This window comes from Muscardinus avellanarius (assembly GCF_963383645.1).
Source record: "Muscardinus avellanarius genome assembly, chromosome: 5".
Classification (NCBI taxonomy): Eukaryota; Metazoa; Chordata; class Mammalia; order Rodentia; family Gliridae; genus Muscardinus; species Muscardinus avellanarius.
The window spans coordinates 2047250-2066494 of NC_137790.1; the positions used below are offsets into that span (position 1 = coordinate 2047250).

The 19245-nt window shown below is 59.2% G+C and overlaps 1 protein-coding gene across 1 annotated transcript; it reads right to left on the minus strand.

The window, feature by feature from the left end:
- Nucleotides 1-5441: 5441 nt before the first annotated feature.
- AIRE (autoimmune regulator) lies at nt 5442-14561 on the minus strand (the record flags this gene model as incomplete). The annotated part of the gene is made up of 14 exons (XM_080696342.1): nt 5442-5522; nt 6392-6454; nt 7654-7756; nt 7861-7982; nt 8446-8628; nt 9079-9178; nt 9893-10008; nt 10863-10943; nt 11081-11223; nt 12303-12416; nt 13204-13278; nt 13533-13688; nt 13951-14125; nt 14412-14561. The coding sequence occupies 14 exons, from the start codon at nt 14559-14561 to the stop codon at nt 5442-5444; spliced, it is 1662 nt and encodes a 553-aa protein (XP_080552468.1).
- Nucleotides 14562-19245: the final 4684 nt, after the last annotated feature.

Sequence of the window (19245 nt, forward strand, 5' to 3'; positions counted from 1 at the left end):
CAGGGTGAGAAACGGGAGCCTTCGCAGGCTCCTCAGAAGTGTGACAGGAGCCGGGCGTGGCGGCGCACGCTGGTAATCCCAGTGCTTGGGAGGCTGAGGATTGCAGGTTCAAGGACAGCCAGCCTCCGCAAGTCAGCGAGGCTCTTGGCATCCGAATGAGATGTTGTTTCCAGGTAAGAAATAAAATCGGTCTGGATGTAGCTCAGAATTAGAATGCCTCTGGGTTCAGTTTTCTGTACCACACGCATGCGCATGCGTACATACACACACACAAGTGTGATGTGGTGCTGCCACTGACAAAAAGAGTTAAAAGTAGTATTAACATATGATGCAACCGCTTTACACACTGGGCACAGATAGACACAAAGTAGCCTCAGCTACTTAGTGAGGCCCTTTGCAACTCAGTGAGGCCGTTTCAAAATAAAGCATAAACAATAGGGCTGGGGTTGCAACTTTCACGCAGAATGCCCCTGGGTTCTGTCCCCAGATCCGCCAAAAAAAAAAAAAAAAAAGTTAAGATGCACCAGCATGGTGGCTCATGCCTGCAATCCCAGCAGTACTTGGGAGACCAGGACAGGATGACAGCAGGTTCAAAGCCAGCTTCAGCAACTTAGTGAGACCCTGTTTCCAAATGAAAAATAGGGCTGGGGTGTAGCTCATAGCTAGAGTGCCCCTGGGTTCAATTCCTGGCACCACAAACAAAAATAACAGCCGGGCGTGGTGGGCACGCTTGTAATCCCCGCGCTTGGGAGGCAGAGACAGGAGGATCGCGCAGGTTCGAAGCCAGCCTCGCTGGCTTAAGAGACCCGGTTTCCAAATAAAAATATAAAAACTAGGTGTCTGGGAGTGTAGCCCAGAGTTGTAGAAGGGTTTCCAGGAACACCAGTACCACCCAAAAATGATAATAATAACAAAATAGTTAAGATGGTAAATTTTATGTTTATTTTATCACAGTAACTCTTTTTAAAAATTGTCACCCAGCAAAAGGTTTAGTGATGCAGATCTGGGCAACAAGCCCACCGGTCACCAGGAGAGGAAGGCACCGTGGTCACCAGGGTGGAGCCACCAGGCAGAGCGGGACTGTGGCCAGCGTGCTGAGCCAGGCCCCTGGAAGCTGACGCACGGGCACCTGCTGCTGCGGGGCAGCCGTCGGGAGCCAAGCCGTCGGAAGATGCAGGCCAAGCTCCATCTGGCAGCTCTGCAGAAGATGAGGCTTCCTGGCTGCTCGCCGCCCCTCTGCCAGGAAGAAGCCACTTTGTATAACGTGCTGTGTGACCGTTCGGTCTCACTGGGCTCAGGCAGTGGTTAGTGTGCAGCCTCCGGTCCAGGGGCCCACAGTGCTCAGAGTCCTATCCAGCGGTTGGCACAGCACGGTCCTCTGTCCTCTAAGCAGCGAGGGTCTTCCTGGAGACTGGCGCAGACTACCAGCCCAGCCACACGCCAGACAAGACGGACAAAGCTCCGCCTCTTAAGGGCCAAGTTTGGAGGTCTTTCTTTCTTTCTTTCTTTCTTTCTTTTATTGGGGATTGAACCCAGGGGTGACCCACTTCTAAACTCTACCCCCCCAGGCCTATTTTAATATTTTTTTATTTTGAAATAGGGTCTCACTAAGTTGCAGAGGACCTCATGAAGTAGCTGAAGCCAGCCTCGAACCTGTGGTCCTCCTGTCTCAGCCTCCCAAGTACTGGGATTATCAGCATGAGCCACCGCGCCCGGCATGCATGCCCCTATTTCAAAACCACCACAGCGCCTTCCAGGGCCAGAGCCAAACAGGCCAGCCCGAGCTCCGGGACGCGGTCACGGCCAAAACTCCTGGTGGGACTGCAGTGTGGGCAGACCCTGAACGCCGCGTGGGCTGTGGTCAGGGAGTGGGCTGCTCTGTATTGCCCGCTTTTTTTTCCCAAGGGCACTAGGGCTACTCCACCACTGCACTATATCCTCAGACCTCTTTATTTTTATTTTGAGACAGAGGCTCACTAGTTCACCCCAGCTGGCCCCCAAATTGAGATCCTCCTGCTCACCCTTGAGTCGCCATCCTAGGGCCATGCCAGCATGCCTGGCTCCTATTGATAGGATGTGGCCAGGTGGGGTAAGGTGTGGGGGCCAGCAGCTCCCCTGACTTCTAGGTCAAGAGAAATCAGGGATTCCAAAGAGGGATTGAAAATGGACCAATCAGAGCCCAGATCTAAGGGCCAATCAGAAGAGCTGCCAGGCTATATAAGCCAGCCTCCTGCTAGCGGCAGCGACAGAGCAGCCACATTGCCGAGCTGTGATACAGAAACAGGCAGAGTTGGGTGCCTGAGCAGCAAAGGTGGGGGAAGAACAGCGGCCTCGCGGAGAGCGTGGAGCCCGGCAGCCCCAGCGTTGGCGCCTCCTTGGCAGCAGTGGCGGCCTCGGGCCAGCTTGCGCACCTGGGTACAGCCACCTCTCCCAGGAGCCCTCTCCTGTGCCCTCCCTGTCTCCACCGCTCAAAGGTGTGCCCGGCTTCCTGTGTCTCCTGAGTTCTTGGGCTCCGGAAGACAAAAGCCAAGTAAGCTGCTGGTCCAGGTCAGAGACCTCCTTACCCTAGCCCAGCCTATAGCAATCTTGTCCTTTTCTTTAAGCAGAACTGGGGATTGAACCCCAGGGCCTTCTAAGTCCAAGTTATAGCCCCAGCCCTATTTTTTATTCTTTATTTTGAAACAGGGTCTCACTATATTGTGGAGAGCCTCACCAAGTAGCTGAGGCTGGCCACGAACTTGTGGTCCTCCAAAGTACTAGGATTACAAGAGTGCGCCACCACACCCGGCTGGCCCCTGTCTCTGTAAACCTTCTGCTTCTAGGCACGCTTAAAACCACCCAGCTCCCTGGAAAAACTCAGAGCTGGCCTTCGGGATGAAACCGCATCCTCCTTGCACAGCAGAGCAAGTAGGAGAACGAAGAAAATAGCCAGACAATTCAGGCTCAGACAAGACCGAGGCCACTCCCGACCTTCTAGCCTCAGATTAAGAAAACAGAGCGGCCTGGGCATGGTGGGCACACTTGTAACCCCAGCATTCAGGAGGCAGAGACGGGAATCACAGTTCACCAACAGCCTCAGCTACTTAGCACTACTTAGCAAGGCCCTTCACAACTCAATGAGACATTGTTTCAAAAAATATAAGACTACCAGGCTTGGTGACGCACACCTGTAATCCCTGCGCTTGGGAGGCTGAGACAGGAGGATTGCACAGGTTTGAAGCCAGCCTCGGCTACTTAGTGAGGCTCTCAGCAACTTAGTGAGACCCTGTTTCCAAATAAAATATAAAATGGGTCTGGGAATGTAGCCCGGAGGAAGAAGGACTCTGGGTCCCACCCCTAGTACCACCAAAATAAATAAATAAATAAATAAATAAATGACTAAAAAATAGGGCTGGGGTGTAACTCGGAGGTAGAAAGAATGGCCCTGGGTTCCATCCCCAGTACCGCAAAAGAAAAAGAAGATAGAGCACCCGGGTGTGGTGGCGCATGCTTTGTAATCCCAGTACTTGGGAGGCTGAGACTGGAGGATCACATGTTCGAGGACAGCCTCAGCAAGTAGTGAGACTCTCATCAACCTAACAAGACCCTGTTTCAAAATAAAAATTAAGCTGAGCATGGTGGCGCACACTTGTAATCCCAGCACTTGGGAGGCTGACGGGAGGATCGCACAGCTTCGAAGCCAGCCTCAGCTACTGAGTGAGGCTCTCAGCAACTTAGTGAGACCCTGTTTCCAAATAAAGTATAAAATAGGTCTGAGAGTATATCCTGGAGGTAGAAAAACCCCTGGGTTTCACCCTCAGGACCATAATAAATAAATAAATAAATAAATAAATAAATAAATAAATAAATAGGCTGGGGGTGGCTCAGAGGTTGAATGCCCTTGGGTTCCATCCCCAGTACTGAAAAAAAAAAAAAAAAGCCATGTGCCCAACCAGGACACACTCCCAGGACACACTCCCAGCCCTGAGCCCCATGCACGCAAGGCCCACAGCCCTCCCTGCCAGGGCTCTGGGCCCCATTTGGGCACTCTGCCACAGGGCCCCTGTGGGCCAGAGTGTTTGAGGGCTCTGCCATCTCTTCACCCTGGGGATGTGGCAGAAACTGCAGGAGGGCCAGGCTGAGCTGCTTCCCACGGGCCTGGACAGGGCTGGGCAGACAAGGCTGTGCCGTTGCTCCGGCTGTCCCGGGGGCCCTAGATAAAGCGTGGCAAGCTGGGCCTGGTGCACACGCCTGTGATCCCAGTACTGGGGAGGCTGAGACGGGAGGACTGCAGTACAAAGCCAGCCTCGGCAACTCAGCGAGGCCCTCCGCAACCAGAGGGACCCTGTTTCAAAACAAAACATTCAAAAAGCAGCGAGGCTCAGCCGGGCAGGTGGCGCACGCTTGTAATCCCCGCGCTTGGGAGGCGGAGACAGGAGGATCCCGCAGGTACGAAGCCAGAGGCTGGCTTAAGAGACCCTGTTTCCAAATAAAATATAAAAAATAGGTCTGGGAGTGTAGCCCGGAGGTAGAAGGCCCCTGGGTTCCATCCCCAGTACCACCAAAAAAAAAAAAAAAAAGGCATTCGCCTTTGCGTTCAATCCTCAGTGCCAATAATGCTGCTGCTGCTGCTGGGAGCACTGCCCCGGCCCACCCCATGACCCGTGTCTGTCCTGCAGACAGCCAGGCGGCCCCAGCAGGGCAGGCCCTTACCTCCCTGTGCACTCCTCCAGCCCTCCCCAGCCCCTCTGCCGTCCAAGGGCCCCAGCCGGGCCCTGCACGCTCCCGTGCCCTCTGGCCCTGGCCCTGTCTGATGCTGTGTGTGTTGCTGAGGATTGAACCCAGGGGCATTCTATTCTGAGCTACACTCCCAGCACTATTTTATTTTTTATTTTGAGGCGGTCTCGTTAAGTCGCTGTAGATCTAAGTTGCTGAGGCTGGCCTCGAACCTTCCATCCTCCGGTCACTGCCTCTCAGGCACTGCAATTCCGGCTTCTTAAATGAATGACGTGATGCTGGAGCAAGAGGACGCCCATGCAAAGGCCCTGGGGTGGAGTGAGCGTGGCTGTTTGAGCAGCGATGGGTGAAGGGGCACCTTGAGGGGAACTAGGATGGGCGGGGGCAGGCATGCACAGGGCTGGGGGCAGCAAGAGCGTGGACGTTGCCCAGGGACAGAATGCCGTTTGCCTCCCCCCGAAACCCCGGCTCACGGCATCCCTCGCCCCATTACGATGAGTCCTTCCAGCCAGCCTGGCCTATGCCTCAGGCACCAGGTTCAGACACCCCAAAATAAACAGCCACTGCTGAGCACCTCCAAACCCCACAGAGAGATTTTAATTTCAGTTCCACAGAGACCGGCTGGGAACGCTTCCGTTCTTCTTGGCCTTAACACAGCCCAGGGTGCGCCAGGGTGCTGGAGTGCGTGCCCAGCTGTGCGCTGCCCCGTCCTGCGCTGTCCTGGGTCAGGAGGAGAAGGCGGAGCCCTCGGCCAGTGGGCGGGACATGCTCTGTATGGCCCACTGAAGGATGCCGTCGAAGGGGTGCTGTAAGACAGCGGGTGCCTGACGGGAACGCGGGGCGGGGCGCCGCCCTGCCTGCGTGCACAGAGGCCAGAGCAGCTGAGCAGAAACGCCACGCGGCTGACCCCTGGTCAAGGGTGGGAAAGGGCCATGCCAGCCACGGAAAGACTCTTTGCCCAGTGCTCCTTCACACCTCTAAGCCCAGGCACACCACTCCAACAAGACTGGGACTCCCGGGAGGGCCTCTCATTTCTTCACGCGCCTGTCCCGGAGCTGTGGCGCCCTCGCCTGGCTCCCAGGTGGCCCACCCTCTCAGGGACCTGCCCATGCACGGCCCCTTCCCCCGGTCAGTGGGGACCCTCAAGGTGCCATGACCTTGAGGAGGCCGTGTGCTGCCCCTGGGGTGTGGGGATGGCCAGAGAAATTTGCCCTCCTATAAAACGATGGTACCCGAAAACCAGATTTACCAGTTCCCAGCAACTCTACCTGTTTGTCTTAGGGTGCAGAAGTCTGAGGCGCCCTCTGTCTCTCCTCTGAGGGTCAGAGGTGCTGGGACCAACCCCCACCCCACCCCAGCTCCCTTAGGGAAAGTCACAGGCTTGAGCAGCCCTGGTGCAGGTGCCGAGGCTCCAAGAGGCGCAGCTTCCAGGGTCCAGCCCTGGGGGCCCAGGGGCCTGCCAGAATGGGGAGGGGCTCGCCATGGGCTGGACGGCCCTGGGCTCCTGTGCCTGCACAGCTGGGCCAGCCCCTCCTGGAGGGGCAGCATAGGGGCAGGGACACCTCTGACTTCTACACCGTAGGTGCCCCACGGCCTGCAGCACCCAAGGCACCCTGGGAGCTGGCTGAGAAGGCAACAAGGAGTGGCCGACACTGCCCAGGCCAGGTGGGCTTACCTCGCCCAGGAGGGACTCCAGGTCATCTCTGTGCAGAGCAGGCTCCTGGCCGGCAGTGTCATCCCCCACCTGGAATCCACAGAGGGAACAGTCAACCCAAACCCGCTGCCCTGGTGGGACCGGAAGCAGGGCTCCCACAGGGCCCCGGGGCTGGGGCCGCGGGTGCTGCCTGGCCAGGCCTGAGCTCTCGGCCGACCCATGGGTGAGCAAGGGGGCTTGGAAGACTGCTGTGGATGGAGTCCCCAGGCCCAGGGAGGACAGTATGGGGTCCACCCAGCACAGGCAGCCATGGCCCTACAGGCCTGCCCCAGCCATCCCCAGACCTGGGTGGAGGAGGGGCCTAAGAGGCTGAATCCTTTAATTGCTGGGTCTGTGGCTCAGAACTGCCAAACCTCAGCTCTTCCATGTGGGTGGGTCCCATAAACACAGGTCCCCAAGAGGAGGGGCTGGTGGCTGGGAAAAGCAGTCCTGGGGTCGGCCTGGCCCCCGAGCTGAGTAGGCGTGGCTGGGGGCTGACGCCAGTGGGTTGAGGAGAGGGGCTTCTGGAGCAAGGCGTGGGCCACGCTGTGCTTCCAGTTCCACTGGAGCCTGGAGGGAGCTGGCGCCTGGCTGGGGCCTGCCCGGTGCTGCTCCATCACCACGGGCAGAGCACTGCAGGCTCCCGCACCCAGCTCCAATTTGTAATTTTAATTAATTAACTTATTAATTAATTAATTTATTTATTTAGTTTGTGGTACTGGGCATGGAACCCAGGAGCATTCTACCTCCGAACTACACTTTTTATTTTTGAAACAGGGTCTCACTGAGTTGCAAAGGGCCTCACTAAGTAGCTGAGGCTGTCTTTGAACCATGAGACTCCTGTCTCAGCCGCACGAATGCTAGGATTACAAGTATGTGCCACCACACCCCACTCCAAATTTTAAATAGATTTAAGTGCCAAAAATGTCTTTTTTTGTGTGGTACTGGGGTTCCTGGAAACCCTTCTACCTTCGGGCTACACTCCCAGACCTATTTTATACTTTTATATTCTCTTAAGCCAGTGCGGCTGGCTTCGCGCACTGGCTTCGACCATGTGCGATCCTCCTGTCTCCGCCTCCCAAGCTCGGGGATTACAAGCGTGCGCCACAACGCCCGGCACAAAAAAGTATTTTATTTAAAAAAAAAAAAAATATATATATATATAATAAAGAGACAACATCAGTGTGTGGTGTACTGCAAACTCCTCACCCCAGTTCCCGGGGCCCCCTGCACTGGGCACTGACCTGGGCCGGCCTGGGGGCCAGGTGTTTGGGGCTGGGGGCAGGCGCTGCCTCCCGGGGGGCCAAGGCGGGATCTCCAGAGCAGGATTTGCAGCGAGGGCTGGTCCTGGTGGAGGGGTGGACAGCTTGGGTGGGGTCCAGGGCGCCTTCTGGAGAGGGGTGCCCAGCCTCCCTTCCTGGCCCTCCCCCGCTGCCCGCCACCCCGCTCACCCAGGCCGGGCAGCGCCCGTGGGGAAGTGGCATCGCCAGTGGAAAGCTGCTGCACAGTGCGCACACCGCAACGCGTCCGAGCCGTCTCCACACACTCCGCACCGCGCGCCGGGCGCCGAGCCCTGCAGGACCATGGCCGCCCGTCGGAGCAAGGTCTTAACCCATCCCGCGCCTTCCGCATCCCCCGCCTGCCTCGGGTCACTGGCAGGTGCAGCCCCCGGGGAGGCCCGGGCTTGTGGGAGAGACCACACACCACATTGTCGCAGAGAACAGACTCCGGACTGGTCCAGGGACCCCGGAGCCGAGCCCCAGAGGAGACAGAAGGGCTGGGGCTAGGGACGGGAGCTGGACTTCCTGGCCATTGTCCCTTTACTGTTCATCCCCAGAGGGTGGGCAGTGGAGACCCAGGCCCCACCTGGGGTGGAGGTTGGACGCAGTGGGGGATGTGGCCACCCTCTGCTCCAGCCCAACTCCCGGTGTTCTCATGCCCTGGTCCCTCAGCGGCCTCCTCCCGGCCTCCCCTCCGTCCTCAGTCTCCCACCTGGCATGACCCTCCCTCACCTGCACTCCTCCACCTGTCCTCACCTGCTGCCCCTCTGGGACGGCAGTCATGAGGGGGTGCAGGGCCGCAGGGTCCAGCACAGGGAGTGGGGCGGTGGAGGACGGGCCCAGCAGCGGTGTGAAGGAGAGTGTGGTGTCCGCCGCAGCCGGCGGCTCCCTGGGCAGGCCCCTCACCTCCTGTGGCACAGGCCTCAGACCCGCGGGGACCTGGAACCCGAGTCAGCAGTCAGAGGGGCCCCGGACACCTGCTCAGCACCGCCTGGGAGCTGGGAGGGAGCCCTGACCCCAGGGACCCCGAACTCAGGACTGGGCGAGGGTAGTGCAGTGGGAGGCCTTTGGCCCTTCCCCGTCTAAGGACGCAGAGCCCGTGGGCCATCAGAGCAACCCCCGGGCTGTAACAGGGCTTCAACACAGCCCCCGCATCTTTGCTGAAACAGGACGCTTCAAACACTGTGGAGAATGTTGTCAGTGCTCACAGGAGCGGAGCAGGCCCCAGGGACAGCGCAGGGGCACTTGACCATGCAGGGAATTCATAGAAAGCACTAACTGCAGAGAGCCCAATTGAGGGGTCGGGCAGGTCTGGCCCACTTGAGTGGCCAGGAGGAAGGACTCCAGAGGCAGAGGGATAGGAAGGGGCAGGCGGAGGGCTCAGCGTACCGGGGCATCTGCAGGCGGCTCCAGGGGCCGGGACTCCTCAGCCCGGGGCGGTCCCTGCTGGCTTCTGCCCTGGAGGCAGCGTGAGCACCTCCAGGTCCCGCTGCTCAAGGGCCAATTGGTCAGAGACGTGCAGGACAGAGACCACAGGCTCCCAGACACACAAGGCAGGGGGGCTGGGGCTCGTCCATGCAGCATTCCTTTCACAAGGGAAACTGACTCGCGGGCAGGGAGCTGGCCAGGTCACAGGCCAGTCATCAGGAGAGCCCAGGATGTGGGGAAGTTACCCCTGGGGGCAGCCCTGGCCAGAGGGTTCTGTGTCCCCTCGGGGTGTTTCCCAATACCTATAGGAGCCTGTGCCCACCTGTCACCCCCCAGCCGGACCACCCACATTTCATCAGAGGGGTGGCGGCCAGCATGGGGGCTGGTCAAGGGCAGAGGGGAGGCTGAAGCTGGGACAACCAGATGCAGAGGAAGCCCGACCTGGTCAAGGTCATCAGGGGCTGGCGGGGCCTGGGCCTCTGGTGGGTCTCTGGCTCCGCAAGGACATGGTGTCCCATCATAGCAGGGACTCCTACCAGCCCCTGGGGGCAGGAGCTCTGCCTCTGGCCCCACCTGGGAGCAGGACTTTGGGGTCCCAGGGCCAGCTGGACGCAGGCTCTGTGCCCTGAGCCCCTGTGCATTGCTGCATTTGGGGGCCCTGGGTAGCCGGGCAGCATAGTGGGGCAGGAGGCAGGTGGCGCGTGGGGACCTGTGGCCTTCCGGGGTCTTCCCGCTGGGGGATGGCAGGCACGGGTGGCGGGAGCCAGCTGCTTACCTGGGAATCTCCCGGAGTGGCGGGGACAGGCAGGCCAGGTGGAAGGCCCGGGGACAACCGTCACAGCAGATGAGTTCGCCCCCATCCCGGCACACAGCACATTCGTCCTCATTCTTCTGAGCAGGCAAGAGCGCCCATGCAGACCCCAGGAGGAGGCTGCTGCCTCCTGAGAAGCCCACCCTGCGCTCCCAAGGCCCCGAGGCCTCTGCGGCCCGTGCCTGCCACTGTCCTGGTCTCCAACATGAAGCAGGGAAGGAGCCCTTGTCTCCTGGGTTCCAGGCGGCCCCCTGGGATCTGCCCCACCCTTGGCAGCCCCTCCTCATGAGCAGTGGGGGCCCTGGTGTCTCCTATCAGCCTCAAGCACCTGCTGTGCCCTCCCCCAAGGCCTCCACCCTCCACGGGCCTCTAGGAGGGTGCCCATGTACTCTGGGGGCTCCTCCAGAAGCCCCCGCCGGCTGGGCCGGGCATGCCCGGGACCTTTGACAGCCAGGGCACTCCCTCAGGGCAGGCCAGGACTAGGTGCTGTCGTCCAGGGTGCCTGAGGCCAGTGAGCACCTAGTGCCAACTGTTGGAATTTGCAACCATTGACGTCTGACTGGGGCCAACAGAGGCGAGACGTGACACTGGGAGCCAAGGACAAGCTGGATGTCCCTGGGGATCCTGGAGCTCCGCCTCCAGCAGGCCCCGCCTATGACCCCCGCTGAGAGATGCTGGCCACAGCTTGCATCAAAGAGTGTAATTTCAGAAGCCTGGGAAGACGCTGTCTCTGACATATTTAGAATTGTATAATTGTGTTAGAAAAAAAAAGATACTGGAAGACAGGAAGGGTGGGGAAGGGCCAGGAGGAGGAAGGGCGGAGTCGCTGGACCCTGGGACAGGAGCCCACGGCCTCTGCACTGCAGTGACTAAGTGTCCAGGACTAGGGGAGGTGTGGGAAGGATTGCCTGGCCTGGGAAGGCTGGGGCATTACCTGGTGGAGCTGGGGCTCGCTGGGGAGGGCTGGGAGGGTGGCCAGCCTGCCCGGCAGACCCACCCTCTGCTCGCCTCCAGCCTGCGGGGGAAGAAGAGGCTCACAATGGGGGCTTGGCCGTGAGGGCGCCTCCCGGTGGTAGCGCTGGCCACCCAGCAGAGCTCCTGGCTGGTGCGGGTGAGGCCCAGCTTCCCCGCATTGATCCTGGAGGTGCTTACGGGGGCAGTGCCCTGGGCTCCCTTGGTTCGGACCAGAGGCTTCGGGCTCCCGCCAGTGCGGGTCTTGTTCTTCCCACCAGAGTCTTCAAACTTGCTGGGAGTGTAAAACTCGCCCCCAACCTGGATGCACTTCTTGGAGGCCCCTGGGAGGAGAGGCCAGCCGTCCTGGGCTTGCCCCTCCTGAAGGCCCCAGGCAGCCATGGTGGGGGAGGGGGCCCTACAGCGTGCTCTGCTGCTCCCAACCCAGTCGCTCTGAGGCCGGGACACTGGGCGCCACAAGGGATTCTCTGCTGCAGATAGTGCTAAGCCAAAGGGTGCCCCCTAAGCCAAAGGGTGCCCCCAGATCATGTCTACCCAGAACCTCTGAGCAGAGCCCTGCTTGGAAATAGGCCTTTGGAGAGGTCATTGGTTAAGACGAGGTCATGGTGGACCCTGCATCCAATGACTGGTGTTCTTATAACCAGAGGAGACACAAGGAGGCTGCTGTGTGGAGAGGAGGAGAGACGCGGCCAGCGCCCAGGAGCGAGGGGCACGGGCTGGGAGGCAGCAAGAGCCCCACAGCCTCCCAGGAATATCTGCTGGCCCAGGCCACCAAGTCTGTGGCAGTCTGCCTCCCAGCCCTCGGACACTCATGCAGGGTCCTTGGGACAGGGCTGGCCCCAAGTTGCAGGCCCATCCTGGCTGTCCCTGGCTCCTGGCCGGTGTCCAGCTCAGACGAGGTGCTGTGGAGGGGCTGTGGTGGCTAGTGTCTCTGCCACTAGGGCCTGCCATGTCCTGGCCAATGACCCGGGTGGCTCCCTATGGCCGGCAACTGGTCTGCCCTATAGGGAGGTCACCCATTGCTCCCTGGGGCTGGCAGAGGTGAAGGGGACTGGACACCCAGCTCAGGGGCACTGGGCAGAACTTTGACCCCTGGGGCAGGTGGACAAGGGCGCTGCGGGTCCTTTGGGTGCACAGCGAGGGCATGCGGGAGGGGAGCGCACAGGTAGAGCTTTCCAAGGTTGGGACCCAGGACCCGCAGGGCTCACCACGTGGAGGAGGTGACGTGCTGGGACGTGAGCTGGGCCGCCGGCTGGCAGGTGGTCCACCATCCGCTCCCAGCCAGTAGGCCCAAGTGCAGGGGGCCGGCTGCCCTGGGGCCACCAGGGAGCCAAGGGGCAGGGGCCTCCTCCCACCCCAGGGCTGGCCCCCGACAGCCGCCCGCCCCACCCTGGGCGTCTACCTGACTCGAACACCTGCTGAATGAGGATGCCCTCCATGGCCCCGCGGGCTCCTGGGACATCCCCAGAGGACACGGACACAGCTCTCTGCACCGACGCTGACACACTCTGGATTCCTGAGAAGGGAACATGCAGGGTCATCAGTCAGGGAGAGACAGTCCTGAGCTCCTCCACACCGCAGCCGAGGGGTGGCCAGGCAGGAGGGCACAGGGCCTGGCTGCAGCTTTCCCTCCAGACAGCAGGCCGCAGGGAGCCAGCCCACCGCGGACAGACACCCACAGGTAAACATGGGGACGGGCTGCGAGTGCGCACCGCGAGCAAATGGGCATGTACCGCATCGTGCACACCACATGCTGTACACGCACATGCATGTATTGCATGTGTAAGCACATGTTGCATTATACACACAGGTGTCGTGTGCACACATAGTGCATGTACACCTGCATGATGCATGCATACATGTTGCCTCTGTGTGCACACATGCTGCATGCATGTGTTTTATGCACACGTGTTATATGTGCACACATGCGTGTGCAGCACCAGCAGAGCTGAGCACAGGGGTAGAGTGACCAGCCCCCGATAGCACAGCCCTGGCTGTGCAGGGGCGCAGCAGCACTAGCCTGCTGGGGAGCACAGGAAGCCTGAGGGGCAGGGAGGGGCAGGCCGTGTCCAGTGAGGGGCCGGTAGTTCCCCAGGGGCGCCCATCCGGGCTCTGGAGGAGGGGGCGCACTTGGACAGGAGGAGCTGGGGTTCCTGGGGGAGGGTCCCAGAGCCAGGTGGTGTGGCAGTGATCGCTGGTGTCTGGACCTAGAATGTCCCTCGCAGCTGAGGTCAGTGGCGTCAGCTGGCCTGTGCTCTGGGGACAGGGTGGCCCCTCCCACCCTGGACCCCGAGCCTCCTCACTGTTCCCCAGTGGGAGGCGCTGTGGCTCCGAGGTGCCCTCTGCCTTCCTGGGGGGCTTGGCCTTCAGCTGGGAGCCTGCAATGGGAGCTGGAGGCAGCCTGACCCCCGTCCTGGCTGCGGGGGAAGGCTGGTGGGCTTGGCCCCACGCCAGCGGCTGCTGCACTTGACCTGCTCCTGATTCTTGCAGTAAACAGAAGACCTGCCCACCTCCTTACTGCTGCGGACTCAGCCCCTGAGCAGAGGCTAACAGCCCCACCCAGTTTGTGGTCAAAGTGCCCGGGGCTCCCAGGGGCAGGCGTGTGGCCCTAGCCAGCTCCTTCTCTGGGTACCTGGGCTGGAGGTGCCCTTCGGGGCCAGGGCTGCTGGAGGCGGGGCTCGAGGCTCCTCTGGGGACCTCCTCTTGGCGGGGGGCCTGGGAGGCAGCACTGAGACCTTGGGGCCAACTGGGGGTTTCCTCCCCTTCCGAGACTGGCTAAGGTCCACATCTGCAAGCCGTGGGCAGGCACAGGGGCCCAGCTCAGAGCCGTTCCCTGGAAGGGGGGGGGGTCCAGGACTGGACCCCCCCCCCCCGGGCAGGGTGGCCAAGGCCTCTGCCCTTTGCCTCTTAAAATCCAAGAGTCCCAGGGGGTTACCCGGGCCCTTCGCAAACACCCCACCTTCCATCTTCCACGGAGCCTAGCCCCCCCCGCCCCCCTCCCCACCCCGCCAGGGGACAGCCTCTCAGGACGCAGCTCAGGGCAGGCCCACCTTTGGGGAAGCTATCCAGGACGGGCTGCAGCCGGACATATCGCTCCAGGTTGTAGTCCTTGAAGAGAACCCTCCAGAAGTCCAGGATGGCGGTGGCGTCCTGGGTCAGCAGCCAGGACAGGAGGGCGTGGAAGGCCTGGGGGCAGCCCTCCTCCTCCTTCAGCCGCAGCGTCTCCTGCAGTGAGGGGCAGTGAGCTCCTGCGGGGCTCCTGCTCCCACTGGGCTGGGAGCAGCTGGGGTGCTGCGGGGCCTCTGCTCCTCTTTGGCTTGTGGGGAGCAGGTGTTGAGGAATGGAGGGATGATCCACCTGGATTAGTCTTGGGGACCATTCCATGGTCCCTGGGCTCAAGGGTAGGGCAGCGGGGTGCTCGGGGCGGGGGTCTTGGGAGGGGTGCGTGTTATGAGGCCCACCCCTGGCACGTGGGCGGCGTGTGGGCAGTGCGTGGGGGCCAAGAGCCCACCTGGAACTTGTCCTCAGGGACCACGCCATGGTCAGCCAGCGCATGCAGCAGCGGGAAGGCGCTGTCCACCGCCACGGCGATCTCGGTGCGGTGCAGCCTCAGCAGGCGGCGCAGAGCCGCATCCCCGCTGGCCCGGGCCTCGCCGGCCATCGAGCCGGGGCGCCGGGCTAGGCAGGGACCCCAGAGCTGGCGGCCCCTCTCCCCGTCTCAGGGCTCTGCCGCCTGGGGGTCCTCCTGGCCCTCTGGGTGTCAGGGCCACGTCTGTGCGCAGGCCCTGGAGCCCTGTGGCCTGAGAAGCACCTCAGACACCTGTGGGAACCTGGGCTGACACCTGTGGACTAGGCAAGCAGAAGGGCCACTCACCTTTACTCTCAGGGCTCCTGTGGGCCGGCGCCAGCCCTATTATACTACCTGCCCCGGAAGGAGCAAAGGCCTCTGGCCCAGGAGCCGATCAGGGCAGGAGCTTCGCTGGGCAGGAGCCAATCAGGGCGGGGGCTTCGCTGGGTAGGATCAGATCTCAGCCTCTGAGCAGCCAGCCGGCTCTACCCTCCTCTCCCCTGCACAGGGGACTCTGGACACAGGGATGCACAGGCTGCTGCCCTGGTCGGGGCAGGAGAGTGGCCAGGATGGAGTTAGGGAGCCAGGGGCTTTGTCCTCCAACTCCGCCCGCAGAGGGCCTGAGCCAGAACAGTGCTCCTGACCCCCCGACTGCCCACGCATGCTGGCATGGCTGAGTGGCCCCACGTGGGGGAGGGGTGGTCAGAGCAATAGTTGAGGCCACAGCCAGCCCCAGACCTGGGGCAGTAGCTGGAGTCAGATGGAGGCCACCACATGGAGGAGATGGGTATGCTGATGTGCTGGTGGCTAGGTGCTGGGCATGGCCCCAGCCCTGAGGTCTGCCCTGGCTAGCTGTGACACCGGGGAGTCCTTTCCTCCTCGGAGCCTCAGCTCATCTTTAAAGTGAGCTAGGGAGGCTGAGACAGGAGGATCTGACAGGTTCGAAGCCAGCCTCAGCTACTTAGTGAGGCTCTCAGCAACTTAGTGGAACCTGTTTCCAAATAAAGTATAAAAATAGTTCTGGGAGTATAGACCAGAGGTAGAAAGCCCCTGGGTTCCATCCTCAGTACCAAAAATAAATAAATAAATTAGGGATCTGGTGTGGTGGCGCACGCTTGTCATCAAAGCATTTGGGAGGCTGAGACAGGAGGATTGCAGTTTGGTTCCAGCCTCAGCTACTTAGTGAGGCCCTTTGCAGTGCAGTGAGACCGTGTTTCAAAATAAATAATACAACATAGGGCTGGGGGTGTAGCTTGGAGGTAGAATGCCCCTGGGTTCCATCCCAGTACCGCAAACATAAACAAACAAACAAACAAACAAACATTAAAGTGAGCTAGGGAGAGGACCTGGGCTTCGTGGACAGCGCCATGGCATGGGCGCAGGTGCCAGGAGGCAGTGACAGAGGTTCCTCACAGGGTGGTGAGGGGGTTTCTCAGGGTGGTGGGCTGTCTGCCTCGTGCTGGCGTGGGGACATCAGGAGAGCAAGTGTGGCCCCTGGGTGCCCTGTCCCGAGGGGCTGTGCCTGGGGGCTGTCTGGGAACCAGGCAGGGTGGGGAGGGGGTGGTGGCCCAGGGGTTGGCCTGGGGACTGGATGCTGGCAAGTGGGGGTAGTGGGGGCACATCAGTGGGTAGTCAGGGCGTGTGTGTGTGTGTGTAGCGATCAGGAAACGCAAGTGAGAGCCCAATGGCTGTCTGGGAGAAGGTTCTGGAGGCTGGGCCGGGAGCTGTCCCGTACCTCCTGGCCCTGAGCCACAGCCATGGCGCTGTGGTGGCTGTGGCGACGTCCTCTCCCCAGCCCGTGCGGGCCGCTGCTTTCTAGCCTTTCCGCTGTCTCCTGTATTTACAATTAAAAAGTGTTAAAAGAGTTGGGCATGGTGGCACACGCTTGTAATCCCAGCATTCTGGAGGCTGAGACAGAAGGATTACAGGTTCGCAGCCAGCTTCAGCTACTTAGCGAGGCCATCTGCAACTCAGTGAGACCCTGTTTCAAAATAAAGAATAAAAAATAGGGCTGGGGTATCTCTCAGAGGTCGAATGCCCCTGGGTTCCATCCCCAGTACCACACACACAGTCAATCATAAATCAAGCTCACACATGAGAGCCCCACCCATTCCTGGACTTTGCGTCTTCTTACCAATGTGTGGCCGGGCTCACAAGGCAGGCTCACCAATGGAACCCCGGGGCCAGTGGACTCCAGAACCTACAGAGAGGCACCTGGGGGTCGGGGCCCAGTGCGTGTGGCTAAGCACCCTCCCGCTGTCCCTCCCTGCAGCCTGGGGGACCTTCTCTCCCCAGGTGAGGACGCCTCAACTGTTGAAGGGGAATTATAAACCACAAAACAAGACCAAAGCCTGCATTTTAATTTTTAAAAAGCCCCCAAATCCTTGCAGGTGCTACAGGCTGAGGTCAGAGCACTTTGGGCAGGAGTCACCCCACTGGGGGTCCTGTGGAGTTCCGGACTTTCCACCATGCCCTGGGGGTTTCCAGCACAGCCCCTGCCCTCGGGTGGCCTGAAGCCGCGAGGCTGTGTGGGGTGGCCTCGGGGACCCTCGCCTGCCTTCAGCTGGGCCCAAGCCCCGTCGGGTTAACCTCAGGTCTTCCCAGGGGAGAAGCCGCCAGGCCGGCGGACCCCACGCTGGAGGGAGAGATGATAGGGGCGGTAGGCCCCTCCTGCTCCTGCCCTGCGGAGACCACACCACCCAGCTGGGGCTGGAAAGGGAAGCCCCCAAAGTTAGGAGAGGGCGACAGAAAGGGAAGCACCAAGCGTCCCTGGACGAAGGCAGGTCAGAGGCCAGGAACGCCTTCCCAGTGCCAGGCCGCGCCGGCACAGCAGCACTGACTCTCCTTACTATGCTGGTTTGAGGGTTAATATTCATTTTATGTCAATGATAAGAAATAAACATAATGGCAGCCAGGCGTGGTAGTGCACGCTTGTAATCCCAGCTTTCGGGAGGCTGAGACAGGAGGAGTTCGAGGTCAGACTCAGTTCGAGGACAGACTTAGTGAGGTCCTTTGCAACTCAGTGAGACCCTGTTTCAAAATAAAGAATAAGCCGGGTATGGTGGCGCACACTTGTAATCCCCACGCTTGGGAGGCTGAGACAGGAGGATCGCGCAGGTTCGAAGCCAGCCTCAGCTACTTAGTGAGGCTCTCAGCAACTTAGTGAGACCCTGTTTCCAAATAAAGGATAAAATAGGTCTGGGAGTGTAGCCCAGAGGTAGAAAGCCCTGGGTTCCACCCCCAGTACCACACACACAAAATAATCAATATAAAGAATAAAAAATAGAACTGGGGGTGTAGCTCAGAGATAGAATGCCCCTGGGTTCCATCCCAAGAACCCCCCCAAAAAAAGAAATAAGCATAATGGGAGAATATTCATAGTACCAATGAAACGTCAGATAACTCAGCTGAAGACTGACGCATCCGCAGGACTCACGTTCCTGTTGTGATTCTGAGTTCTGAGGTGGGTTCTGCTCTGTTGCCCAGAGTGGTCTGGGATTTCTGGGCTCAGCGATCCTCCTGCCCCGGCTCCCAGGTGGCCACGAAGTGAGGTGCTCGTCTGCAGAAGGCTGAGTGTACACTTGAAAAGGGGAGGAAGACATGGGAAGACATAGCACGTCTGGGATTTCACTCTGTGTATGAGGTGCCCAAGGGCATTCTACCCCCAAACTGCACCCCGGTCCTATTTTATTTTTTTATTTGGAAACAGGATCTTGCTCAGATACTGGGAGCCTAGCTAAATTGCTGGGGCTGGCTTCCAACCTGTAGTCTTCCTGTTTCAGCCTCCCAAGTACTAGAATTACTAGAGTGCACCACGGTGCTTGGCTTGGATTTAACTTCTTTTTTTTTTTTATGGTACTGGGGATGGAACCCTTCTCTACCTTCAAGCTACACTCCCAGACCTGTTTTATATTTTATTTGGAAACAGGGTCTATTAAGCTAGCAAGGCTGGCTTTGAACCTGCACAATCCTCCTGTCTCAGCCTCCCAAGTGCGGGGATTACAAGCGTGCGCCATCACGCCCGGCTGGATTTAACTTCTTAAAAAGCCAATTAGGAGCTGGGCGTGGTGACGCACACCTGTAATCCCAGCATTCGAGAGGCTGAGACAGGAGGAATAAAGAATGAAAAATAGTGCTGGGGATGTATCTTGAGTAGAATTCCCCTGGGTTCAATTCCCAGTACCACAAAAATATTTAAAATTAATTTTAATCTTTTTTGTGGTACTGGGGGTGGAACCCAGGGGCTTTTCTACCTCTGGGCTACACTCCCAGATCTGTTTTATACTTTATTTGGAAACAGAATCTCACTAAGTTACTGAGAACCTCACTAAGTAGCTGAGGCTGCCTTTGAACCTGTTATCCTCCCAAACACTCAGCCTCCCAATAACTGGGATTACAAGCGTGCGCCACCATGCCCAGCTAAAATTTATTTTAAAAAGCCAGCTATTAGCCAGGTATAGTGGTACAAACCTGTAACCCCAGTATTTGGGAGGCTGAAATGGGAGGTTCACAGGCATAAGGACAGCCAACAGCAACTTAGCAAATTTTAGGAAGAAAGATCCTATTTCAAAATAAAAAATAAAGAGGGCTGGGGGATAGCTCAGCAGTAGAATGCCCCTTGGTTCCATTCTCAGTATAAAAAAAAAGAAGCCAGTTTTTTAAATTAATATAGAAATCTAACACGATGTCAATACAGTTGCTAAAAGATTTTTTTCTCTTTCAGGATTTGTTCTAGTGTTCTTTGGGGAGATGACTGAGCAAGGGAGGGCTGCTGTGC